This window comes from Embiotoca jacksoni, unplaced genomic scaffold, assembly GCF_022577435.1.
Source record: "Embiotoca jacksoni isolate LCO1_2020_lvr unplaced genomic scaffold, fEmbJac1.0.p SCAF_19, whole genome shotgun sequence".
NCBI lineage: Eukaryota > Metazoa > Chordata > Actinopteri > Embiotocidae > Embiotoca > Embiotoca jacksoni.
Window position 1 is genome coordinate 2,553,301 of NW_027185329.1, and position 12,128 is coordinate 2,565,428.

Sequence of the window (12,128 nt, forward strand, 5' to 3'; positions counted from 1 at the left end):
CATCGCACGATCTTCGCAACAAGACTACTGGGATCGGGTCCAAGGAGTACTCGTACGTAAACACCAGATCCAAAATTAGAAACGGGCCACGTCCTACTTCGGTCAGCCGACTTGCAGATGCGTCAGACTTCACCCGGCGTCCTCGGTACATCGTGTTCGAGCGCAGCCGGTAAAACGAGCCGAGCCTCTCCGTACGGTGCGATCCCGAAAACAACCTCGGAGGAACAGACTCCCGTCTTCAAAACAGCAACGTACTGCAAAAAAAACACACACACACACACACGTAGTCCTTTCTACGGAGATTAAGATGATGATTCGTGTTTTGATTTCTTCTCCTACTGTAAGGCTCTTTTTTTCTTTTGCCGTTTTAAGTCAGGCCTCCTCGAACCCGGGTTTAAACTTTCCAAAAAACTAAAAATAAAAAGATCTCACAGTCCGATTCTGTCCTCACGTCACCGGGTTCCAATAAACTTTCATTTTACAATACTGCTGCGAAACCTTGAGAGCTCTCCGCGGGTCAAAACCTGCACGCCGAAACGCACGCTGAGGTCGGAGGATCGAAAAGTACCGACCCGGCCCCCTCCGACCCCGTTTTAAAACCGAGCTTTTCAAACCGTTTGCGCCGAAGACGCGCACCGCTCTCCTCCCGTGTCACGACGATCTCTCCACTCCCGCTACATTTAAAACATTTCCAATAGCGCGCTCGTTTGTTTGTTGTCGTTGTGATTTTAACTGTTGTTGTGATTTTAACTGTGATTTGTTCAAAATCCTGTTTGCCGGCTGTTTTTTAATTCACGTGAAGCAATTTGTGATTTTATACCTGTGAAAGGTGCTATACAAAAAAACAAAACAAAAAAAAGTCACTTCTGACTTCGTTACCTTATGCTGCACTAATCAGCTGTATTTTATGCTCATATTAGGTGAGAATATTCAATTTCTACATAAGATTTCATCTTATTCTTTCTAAAAAAAAAATTAAAAAAATTAAAAAGATCCCGCAGCTTCACTGATTAATTTATAACTCCTAAACTAAGTTTGTTAGATGTCCTTTTAAAGTGCACTGAGCATTTTGTGTTATTCCACTGCTGCACCACTAGGTGGCAGCAAAGATCCACCTGACAAATAGCTGCTTCGAGCCTGAGTATAAAAGGCTGAGATGAGGGGGGGAGGGAGGGGAGATATTTGTTTTTGGAAATCCGTCTATGACACCAAACAGTTCGCAAACATCTAAACATTTTATTATGAAAATAAGACAGAACATACTTTTGAGCACATCTTTTTCCTTCTATCATGCGTTAGGGGCCGATGGGACACACATGGAGAGACGGTCTCTCTGCTACACCTGCAGTGCACTTCTTAACGTAAATGGATGGATGCCACAGGGACAACGAGCTGCAGACCGTCCGCGGTCGTTACCGTGGATATGACAAGGTGATGTACAGTGTAGCTTGTGTGTGTGTGTGTGTGTGTGCGGCTCACTGATGAGAGAGTGACTGTAGGGTTCTGGATGGATGTGTGTGTGTGTGTGTGTGTGTGTGTGTGTGTGTGCGTGCAATCAGAGGCTGGTCTGGTGAAGTGTGTGTTGTTGTTGTTGTTGTTGTTGTTGTTGTTTCACTTGGCCTCCTGGGCTTTTTTGGCGCTTTGTTTCTCCTTTGCCTGGTGAGACAAACCCAGAGATAGTTTCATTATTGTCGGCCGTGAACCATGAGATTTTCATCTGTAACATCTTTTTATGAATCCTCTTCTTATCGGCCGTTACGACATCATGCAGTGAGTGAGCGATACTTATTTATGGGTTACTGCATGCATTCATGTTTTTATTGTCCAGCTGGATGTCGATTATTTAAATACTTTAGACTCATTTCCATTAAATGTTTCATATCCACACAGAAATTAGGAGAAAAAAAAAATACAGAATCTAATCACTTAAGATCACACACTTTCAGATGTTAAACTATAAATGCTGTAGCAATACACACACACACACACACACACACACACACACACACACACACACAGCACTGAGAAACAAAAATAAAGGCCATAAACAAGATAGGTAAGAAAGTTCGCCCTCTAGTGGACAGAATAACCACTGACACTCTGTGTGTTTACTTCTAAAAAAAAAAAACTAAAACAAAAAAACGCCTCCATCACATTTGTTATTTATTTTTCCCTTTGCAGAGACGCTTCAAAGTTTATGTCTCCATCGAGGCACCTACCTGTCGGGAGCACTCAAATAGCTCATTAAAAATAATGTGCATGTTTAATGGCGGGTTCCCCACCGAGGTTTTGAAATGTCAAAGTACTTATTTCTTCCCAGACGAGTAAACAGGGCTGCAAAGGCCGCAGAAAGGAAGAAAAGAAAAAAAAAAACTAAATGTACCTTCTCCACCAGCGGTATTAACTGCTGGTACTCTGCCAGCGTCTTCAGCAGCTCCATGATGAAAGGAAGGTAGTTGTGCTTTCGTCGGATGTTTTCGATCTGGAGAAACACAGAAAAATCAACAAACTGGGAAAGAAAATAAACGAACCGACATCAATATAAAATCCCTGCGGTTCAAAAGTTCTTCAAGGAGGTGGCTGAAAATTACCGCACATGTCCTCATTTAAAAAGATGTTGTTTTTTTTCCCCCTCATGAGCCGTCATAATAAACGTGATGCACTAAATGTACTTCTAGAAGGAATGTAATTGCCGAGTAGAGAGCCACCTTATATCTTTTAAGCTTCTGATTCTCCTCTTCGATAAGGAGCTGGTACTTGGCGATCTCTGACTGGATGGAGCTGAGAAACGTGCTGCTCTGGTCCGTGTCCATCGGCTCATCCTGGAAAACAGGAGGAGAAAGAAAACAGAAAAAAAGTTTCTAATCTTTTGGAGATGCTGTGTATCCTCACAAGTTTAGTTGGCAGAAGAAGAAAAAAAAAAAAAAGTGCACTCGGATTTGAGGACAGATGGTGATGGAGATTCTTAAGCAACTCGCATCATTCTAATATTGATATAATTGCCATTTGCATTCAAAAGCAATATGGGGGAAAGAAACTAGATATGTATATATTTTATTAGTAAAAAACAATATAAACCATTCTTAGTGCAAAAAAACCAACCCAATACGTGGTGTCACTGTGTACAATCTGTATATCGAACAACACCGATGACCTTTAGACCGTTGATTTTAAGATCATTTCTAGTTGAAGGTGTCACGCGTTGCCGCGGTAACACAGATATGTGCCCGGGCTGTGATCAGTAAAACCTTGACGGCATTATTAGGTGCGGTTAGTCACGACAGCATCCAAAAACAACACGGGGTGTAGCGCCAGCCAGAAGAAAAACAAGGATTTCCAGCTCGGAGTGAAGTCGGTCTTTTAACGCTCTCTTCAGCAATTATCAGCAGTTTTTGTCCACGAAGAAACAGAAGCGACAACTACCATTTAACTCCACAATTAAACGCGTGTTAAATGTAATTTTTGTTTTCCCTCCCCAATGACTACTTCTTCGAAATCCACGCGATTCTTTAAACTGATTTCCTAACCTGAACATCATAACAATCAGAAACATCATAATATTCCGAGATCTCCAGTTTCATAACAAACCGCTTTCCTCCAAACCAAAACAGATGTATTGGACGTGCAGCCAACAAACTATCAGACGGAGTATGCAAAACGCGGCGCTGTGGATTTTCAACTTGGGCAGCTGTGATCTCCAAACTTTTTTTTTTCCCCGAGAGCTGATGCATTTTACATGCAGCCTCCGAGGGGAGAAAAGCAAAAAGGATGAATTATTCTCCGTCATGTCGGCGCTGGATTTCAGCTTCTCTCGCCGCCGCCGCTCACCTCGGTGAGCTGAGTCTGGAGCTCTGCGATCTTCCTCTCGTATATCATCTTTCTGTCTGACACGATGGCCATGAGGTTGAATCGGATCTCTCCTTCACTGTACCTGAGGGAGGAGGGAGGGAAGGGGGGGGGGGGGGGGGGCAACAAACGATAATTTGAAAAGTATTCGGTCAACCTACGATGGATGGACATTTTTACGTAGAAGAAGATGTTTACTTCTGTATTCTTTTCTCGATCACCGGGCGCACGGCGCTGATCCAGTCATCCTGGTTGCACGCACCTGGTGATAAACAAAACTAAAATAAAAATAAGACTAAACACTGCTGTATATATGGACATCTGCTCTAACCGCAAGCACAAGGCCGTACATAATCATAAAACTGGCAGTTTTATGGGAAATGGACGACGGCCAAGAAGGCATGAATCAGCTGTGTGCGGGGTGGGGAGGGGGGGGGGGGCTCACGCCGAGGGACTTTAAACGTTAAACTGACAATTTGCGCCGAGACCTTGAAGCAATAAAAGAAAAAATACCAACATGATATTTTCCTGCTTACCCAGGTCGATCGGTCCCTCCCGAAGTCCATCCAGCTCGTATAGTCTGCCGTTGACGGGGACGTAACTCACGAAGTGGAAGGCGTCCTCGTCCTTCGCCGACGACTTTGCGTCAAATTCAAACATTTGCTGTCTGCGGAAAGGAAAAGTCACAATAGATAAGTTATCATGCGAGCAAACAGAGACGCCAGCGTTTAGTCTGTTGAAAAACCTGCAAGTACAGACATCGGTATGCACCCTGCTCCGAGAAAACACAAATTTGCTGCAAAGCCAGCGATTGAATTTGAAATATTTGTGTCTAAAAATGGCGCACAAATGTGCTTCATGTGAGGAATGTTTTTTCTAGATTTTCCGCTCATTGGATCAAATCGGAGAATCAGCGCTGACCAACAGATGAAGCCTTCTCACGTTTGCCCATTTTGCCGAACCAGACAGTTACAACAGCGGACGGTCGGACGGACGGACGGACGGGGTCCAATCATTTTCCACCAAGTTCGTACGAGAAGCTAAAAATAACATGAAGCCAATCAAACCTAACCTCTCCAGCTGGATGTGATGTGAGGGGGAGCTTACCTGGCAAAGCTGTTGTGAACTTGTCGGATCACTTCAGAGTTGCTGAGAGCCAAACCTTTCATCTGGGGTGGGGGAGGAGGAGGGGGAGGAGGGGTGGGGGAGAGATGCAGGATTATGATGCTGACTGAACAACCGCCTGCCTTACAAAATGCAGTGGTGGAAGAAAAAAAAAAATAGCTGGAGAGAAAACACCAGTTATTCATTTGTACTAGTAACAAGTCAAGCATTCAAATCAGATTTTCCATTTACCAATAATCTATTTCGTAAATGACTCAATTTGTTGCGTCTACTTTATATAAATGACAATGAAAGTACAGATTCTACGATAAAATGATTTCATCGTAATCAATGGTTAGTATTTCTGAACAGGCCTGGACTTAAATAAATAAACAAAAATAGCACGAAAGTAAGAAGTACACAAAATACTTTTGATTTTTCTCAACCAAGTCCAGCGTCATAAGTCAGTGTGACTCTCCTGAAGACACGCAGGGCAGATGACTGAGTCACCATAGTTACAAAACTTTTTTTTTTTTTTTTTTTTTTTTAAACGGTAAAAGGATAAAAAAAACAGTCAGTGCCGGAAACATAGGGAGATATGGATGTAATGAATTACTGCTCCGAGGGGGGAGGAGGGTGTTATTTTTAGAAAGCACAATGAATAATGTATTCCTTAATCAAACTTTAAAGCCTGATGTTTATAAGTTTCCAGGTAACAAATATTCTGAGAAAAAAAAAAAATCATTACATCCTGAATTTACATCAAACAGTTCAATCAAGAACCATTTTTTTTTATTGTTTTCTTCCTTCATAAAAAACGTGATTAACTTACAGCTGCGTCAAAACTCTGCGAAAACTCTCTGAACTCTGTCAGTGTGTCTCCGAGCAACATGTCTGAATGGGAGCAGTTGAGCAGGACGCTGACGATCGCCTGGGTGGCGCAGGCGTTGTTAATGACCTGAAAACACACACGGGAAATGCACAATATTTAAATTAAAGACAGATAGGAGAGCGCCCCTTAATTGATGCATGATATAAAAAAGATAAATAAATAAAGGGTACATCTGTCATAAACTGACCTTTAAATCTTTTAAAAGGTGTTTTTACGTGCACAATGTAGAACAAAGATCTTCTATTGAGAAAGAATAGGTGTCTTATTGCAGGGATATTGTTTTTGGGGATATTTGTAGTGCAGCTGCAGAGCAATTTACAGTTAAAAATCCTTTTTTTTGTTGTTGTTGTTGTTGTTGACATACCTGTTTTGCAAAGAAGATGTGGTCCAGTCTTGAATCCTGGACAATTGATCCTGCTGGCTCTTCACCTGGCTGCCACTTGAACAGGAAAATCAACCCGTGAACTGGTCTGGAACAGAACACACATGCATTAAAAAAATATATAAATAAAAAAATGCATGCAGAAAATAAAATAAGAAAGTAGAAGATGCACGTGTGCACATACTTCAAATTGTCGAAGTTCTCGGGCTCCATGCTCCAGATCTCCTCCACCTGAGCTCCTTTGTAGCCTGACGACGAGCAAAGCATCGTTCATTTCATTGAACACCACCCCCCCCTCTCCTGTTTACATTTAAACCACAACAACAACAACATACGTCATCATCACCATCCATGCAAGTCGTGTTTGTCACGCGCCGTTGTTTTGACCGCTGACTAATGCTAGCCCACTTAGCTTCCCTCGCAGCTACGACCGCTCACGGAAGGAAAGCCTGCGGTTGTTGTTGTTTGTTTTTTTCCCCCTTTTTTTAGGCGGAGAAAACAACAACAAAAACAACCAGCAGGTTTCTTAATTTTTTTGTTGTTGTTAGTTGCCGTTACGCTCCGTTGCGGCTAGCCGACCAGCTAACGTAGCCACGCGTTACTTTGAATGAGAAGCTAAAGCGCGACTCGACTCACCGAAACCTTTTATGAGCTCCGTGAACACCCCGGGGTCGCTCTCCATCAGACACCATTCTCCCGCGCTGCCAGACATCGTCTCTTCTCTTCTTTTCTTTTCTTTTTTAAACACGTTGCTTGTTCAAACCTCCCGTGCGACATGTACTAAGATGCTAACGTCTTAGCTTAGCAGCGCGCACCCCCCCCGCTAGTCGAGCTAATTTAACTGAAGCACCGGAGTGACGTCAGCGTGACGCGCCTGCGACGTGGTGGTGGGCAAAGCTTTGGGAGCGCGTGTTTTGCACCGCGGCGTGCGCCGCAGAAGGCGACTATGAATTGTCAAATAAATATAAGCATTGGTAACGAACGTATTTTATTATTATTATTATTATTATTATACACGTCTGACTTTGTAAATAGAAAATGGCTAACTTACATTACTGACAATTAGCGTTCTTATGGACATGAACTAGTACCCGCCCGCCTGCGAGACGCGGGTAACAAAATCCATCATCCTTGTGTGAACACGCAGAGAAAGACATTGGCAGCGGATAACGGGACTTTCATTAATATTTATTCATAATTGGAAATGTACATTTAGGGCATTAGGTAACACTTTTCAGTGGTTGTGAGTTTATACAAAATGCCCTTTATTCTTTATATTCTTATCAACCACATCATAATAGAAAATGCTTCAAGAAATAAAATAAAAAAGAATACAAAATGACTACATTTATTCACATGCTGATTATGTAATAAGAGCGCAATAAAATGTGCTAAATATACAAATTAAAGTTCTCTCACTCTTTCAAGGTTCGGGGGAAGTTACCTCAAATAAAATGCAAAAATAGAAAATCAATCGGTGCATTATGTTCACAGTTCAATGATGTCTGATGCTTATTTAAGAATGTAATATTGCGAAATCAAACAATTGTGCACAAGAGAAGTATGAAAGGTTTTGATTGAAAGATGACGGCTTTAATAATAATAATAACAACAATAATAATAATACTGTACATCCCTGGATGAAAGTGTAGGTATTTTAAACATCAAGTATCCGCTGCGTTTGACAAATAAATAACATAGTCAAGCTGCAGCGATGTACGACTTGTAGCGTGACGTCGAGCAAACATTTAACGAGTACAGGATTGAGAAACATTAAAAGAACGGTTAGTCATTTGGCGGACTGTCCGCTGCCTGAGCCTTCGGAGCCGGACGCGGCACAGCAGGGAGCGCACTGCTCGATCAGGGGCACCAGCCTCCCCTGCTGATGGAGCTGTTTGGTGTCGGAGCCGCCCCCAATGCAGTTCCCGTTGATGAAGACTCTCGGCACCTGAACGAATGAATCACACGGCATCAGCGCAGCACGGACGATCGGGTTACTAGAAACTGAGATTTGGCTTAATGCGGAGTAGATCTGTTGTCCAGTTGTACTGGAGGATCGTGTGTTAAAAATTAAACTACTAAAATTGGTTTTGATGTGAATAAGTAACTTTACCAAAAAGAAAGAAAAAAAAAAACAGTTGAATTGTTTCTATTTTAACTCGTAAAAGAAAAATTCCCTGAACGACAACTCAGCAGTCAAAGACGTAGAGGAAGAACACAGTAAATTTGCAAAGGAGTCAAATAAAAGCGAAAAATAGTGTATTAATGGGTCGTGAATACGCAGACACGTACTTGTCGTATAAATTAAAATCAATATCTCATCTTCTTTATCTCATTTTCATTCAAAATCAATTTGGTACCTTTCATACCCTGTTCAGCGTCCTTACTGTATATACAGCGTTTGCTATATGGGTAATCTTTTCTCCCACATATGTTTCAGAAGCATTTCATAACGGAAAATGAGTAAAAAAAAAAAATAATAATAAAAGAGTTGAGATTATAGTCTAAACAGATGCAACATACTGAGGTCTTGACTCAGATTCAGCTATTTGGAGTCCAGATAAAGTCCTAATTCTTGGCTGCGGCCGCAACAAAAACACTATCAAGTCAACCTAAATTTAACTGGACTGCAGAGCTGCCAGAACAAACAAGCTGTCAGAGATGCATGTTTTTGATTGCTCTTTTAAAAAAAAAAAAGAAAAAAAGAAAATGTATTCGAAATGCCTCTTAAGTTATGTGAAATTCTGATCCTAAAATAAGCCACGAGGTTCTCACCGTTCTGGCACCAGTCATCTGAGTTAAGGCCTCTTGCAGTCTCCTCCCGTCGTTGTGCTCGTCCAGTTCGATCACTTTGTAGTTGGCGCCGATTTCATTGAACACATTTTTGGCCATTTTACAATAAGGACAGGTGGTCTTGGAAAATATCACGACACAGTTCTGCTTTATCACCTCCTAAAATGTCGAGGGGGGGAGAGGGGGAGAACGATTTCGTTAAATAGAGGAAGAATTCAAAAATCGCTGCTGATCCTATTCTTAATCAGCGAGTCCAACAATGGCAAGGAATTCAAAGAATGAAGGATTGTTGAATAAACCATCAATGGGCGGGGAATCAGCATCACATTGCGTTACTTTCTGGATCATTTCGGGCCTTGTCTATCATAACTTATGAATATTTTCTGTTTGTTTACATGAGGGGGTCACAGATGCTACTTTTGGGTCCACTTTATTATAGATTTTTAACTCAAAAATATACCCCCCCCCCAAAAAAAAAACCAACCACCATACAGGAGGTAATAGACTGGAAGAAGTCAGGAGGCACAACTGACTAAGAAACCAAGGAAAGGAGGTGGACAGCAAGAAAAACACCAGGAAAATCCTAATATGGAGACGTGTCACCAGAAATAACCATATTTATCTAACACAAGCCAGTCAAAATGCCGTTATAAGAGAGTCCTACGACCCAAAGTAACAACAGATCTGCAAACGCGTCCTTACCTGGACATATTGTACACAGGTTGTGCTAGACAGACCCCCAGCAGTGGAGGATGTCAGATTCCCCATTCTGAAAAACACAAAAATCACAATGTTGGGAGCATGCAGTACGAATCTGACATTAAAACCCAGTGGAAACTATCACAAAACAGAATACATGCGCAGGTCCACGCAGTAACCTTAGACACGTGGAGGAAGCAAAGGCAGAGACGAACTGAAGGCAGACAATTCCCATCAAAACAACTAACTGAAGGAGAACTGCTGCTCTGGAGAGACCCATGTCCTTTGTCACAGTCAGCTACAAAAACCAGCTTTTCACCAGCACCGTTTTACTTCTTATAACGCCTCGACTACGCGTACAATTAAGGGTTTTAGCGAAACCTTAGTTAATCCTGGATTAGGAGCACACATGCTTTTCACTGCGCTGGTGCGCAGACGGAGAGTTTGGATGTGGGCGCGCGGCACGCCAATTAGGGAACAAATGACGCGTCACAAAACTTGATATTAAAAATGATGAATGAAACGTGACCGTCTTTTTGTTTGAATGCATTAGGTGCCTGTTTAAATAAAAAAAAACGTAGACGTTTCTGCTTCCTTAGCTACCGCCCACAGCCAAGCGCTCACTGCGACAGGGAAAGCCAACGTCGGTTAACGTTGACAGGCGTCGCAACGATGATGGTTGATATTTTAAGAAATAATGCAATATTGATGGATGATATGTATGCCGAATTTGTCTGAGGAACGCACTCAATCGTGAATAGAAAAATCGCGCGTATCAGTCAACGAGAAAGTCACTTTTAAGTCGATTCAGCTTAAAATGCTTTGACTTTATCATGAAGCACGCGTACACTCTTACGCAGCTTTTTGGTGAACCTACAAAGATTTCCAACCATGTTGTATAATTCACCAACGACTACTGTACCTGTTGTTGTTGTTTTTTTTACGCGTACAGACATGTTTAATTATTTTTGTTTTGTTTTGTTTTTACTCTGGGTTGATTTATTGATGAGCAAACGAGCTGTTACTTGTAAGGCAAGCTGGCGGGAATGACCTTCGGCAGCCGGTCCATGCCGCCCGGGAAAGACATCCTACCCGAAAAAACATGGTGAAAAATGAACACACGGCTAAAAAGAGCATCGAGCTTCTGCCCTGGACGAAACATGCGGTTAGTGTCCAAGCGGCTCTGAAGTTACGCGTCACCCACTCTGTAGAGGTACGCTCGCTTTGGCCACTTGTTTGTAATGTTTACGCATCGTGCCTACCTTACGTGACCACCGGAAGTAGTTCCCGACGCAAGCCGCGTTGTGGACGTCCTTACGTCATCAACGCGAACGTGGAAGCGTGGCAAACATTTGAATTCAAAGCTTTATTTGCCATTTGATGGGTGTAAATGTAGTCTCTGTCTCATTTTAACCTTCTTTTTTTATTTTTTTTATTTTTTTTATTGAATGTTTTTATATTTTATTTGCTACATATCAATGGAGGCAAGAAAGTTTGTGATAGACACGTTCAATATGTGAGAAGATTAAAAAAAAATAAGATGACACTGCAGGATTTTGCTCGTGCATCGCTTTGCAGCTAAATCTTCAAATGTTAATGCTTAAAATACTGTAAAATTTGTGAGGAAACACCCTCAGCCAGGTAGCCAATGCTAGAAATCGTCATGATTGCGAAATACTACCGCGTAGTAAACGGAAGATATACTCTTACTAACTTGTAGGCGGTACGTTTACAGACACTTACCCTTCGACTGCATGTGACAGATGCACCGTGACAGATTTTACTGTCCGTGTAACACCAATTACATTTTTTACCACATGACTAACGGATGACGTCGCCATTGGTTGGCTGAATGCCAAAACTTCCTGTATCCCTTTAATGTCTTAAGCCCGCTTTTCAAATTAAAATCATGTGCGGTGTCGAGCGTACCGGACACTAGGTTGGTTTTGATGTATGGTGTAGGCTGACACCTGCTGGTGAAATCAAGTTATAACCACCAGAAGACAATTAAGATGTCTTTAAATAAAAAAAATTTCATATTTAGGTTTGTATTTAAAACAATCTGTCATGGATTACAACGTTTTTATTCAGATTAAGGAAAACAATTGTTGCCTATTTATCATGTTTATTAGGTTCGAGTAATAACAAGCTGTCATAACTGTTTGATTACTGTATTCAAACTAAAGGTTAAACTTTCTCGTCGCCCAGTTACGTCCTGAAGGTTGAGTATCTTAAAAACATATTTAACTCTGCGTGTCTGTGCCAATTCATCCTGTTGTATCTCTTTATAAATACAGGAACGGTGCTGAAATTCCTGCGTGGAGAAACCCAGATGCACGAGGAAGATACTGATCATCAATTATCTACCAGCAGTTCAGGTAAACATGACAAACAGCATTCAACCAACAGGTA

At 41.8% G+C, this 12,128-nt stretch overlaps 2 protein-coding genes across 5 annotated transcripts; both read right to left on the minus strand.

Annotated features, from left to right (window-relative positions):
* Positions 1 to 1,222: 1,222 nt before the first annotated feature.
* On the minus strand, positions 1,223 to 7,056 carry uchl5 (ubiquitin carboxyl-terminal hydrolase L5). Its single transcript, XM_069153001.1, has 11 exons — positions 6,861 to 7,056; positions 6,409 to 6,472; positions 6,207 to 6,312; positions 5,783 to 5,908; positions 4,954 to 5,015; positions 4,383 to 4,513; positions 4,045 to 4,108; positions 3,829 to 3,931; positions 2,709 to 2,822; positions 2,384 to 2,482; positions 1,223 to 1,656 (listed from the first exon to the last, which is right to left on the minus strand). Exons 1-11 carry the CDS (start codon positions 6,934 to 6,936, stop codon positions 1,612 to 1,614), a joined length of 990 nt encoding a protein of 329 aa, XP_069009102.1. The 5' UTR covers positions 6,937 to 7,056; the 3' UTR covers positions 1,223 to 1,611.
* Positions 7,057 to 7,391: 335 nt separating this feature from the next.
* glrx2 (glutaredoxin 2) lies at positions 7,392 to 10,998 on the minus strand. 4 transcript variants are annotated; one of them, XM_069153008.1, is made up of 4 exons: positions 10,979 to 10,998; positions 9,720 to 9,786; positions 9,000 to 9,176; positions 7,392 to 8,172 (listed from the first exon to the last, which is right to left on the minus strand). In XM_069153008.1, exons 2-4 carry the CDS (start codon positions 9,783 to 9,785, stop codon positions 8,014 to 8,016), a joined length of 402 nt encoding a protein of 133 aa, XP_069009109.1. In that variant the 5' UTR covers position 9,786; positions 10,979 to 10,998; the 3' UTR covers positions 7,392 to 8,013. The 4 variants fall into 4 exon arrangements, with proteins under 4 accessions (XP_069009109.1, XP_069009105.1, XP_069009108.1 ...); XM_069153004.1 differs by lacking the exon at positions 10,979 to 10,998 and adding an exon at positions 10,742 to 10,968; XM_069153007.1 differs by lacking the exon at positions 10,979 to 10,998 and adding an exon at positions 10,768 to 10,944.
* Positions 10,999 to 12,128: the final 1,130 nt, after the last annotated feature.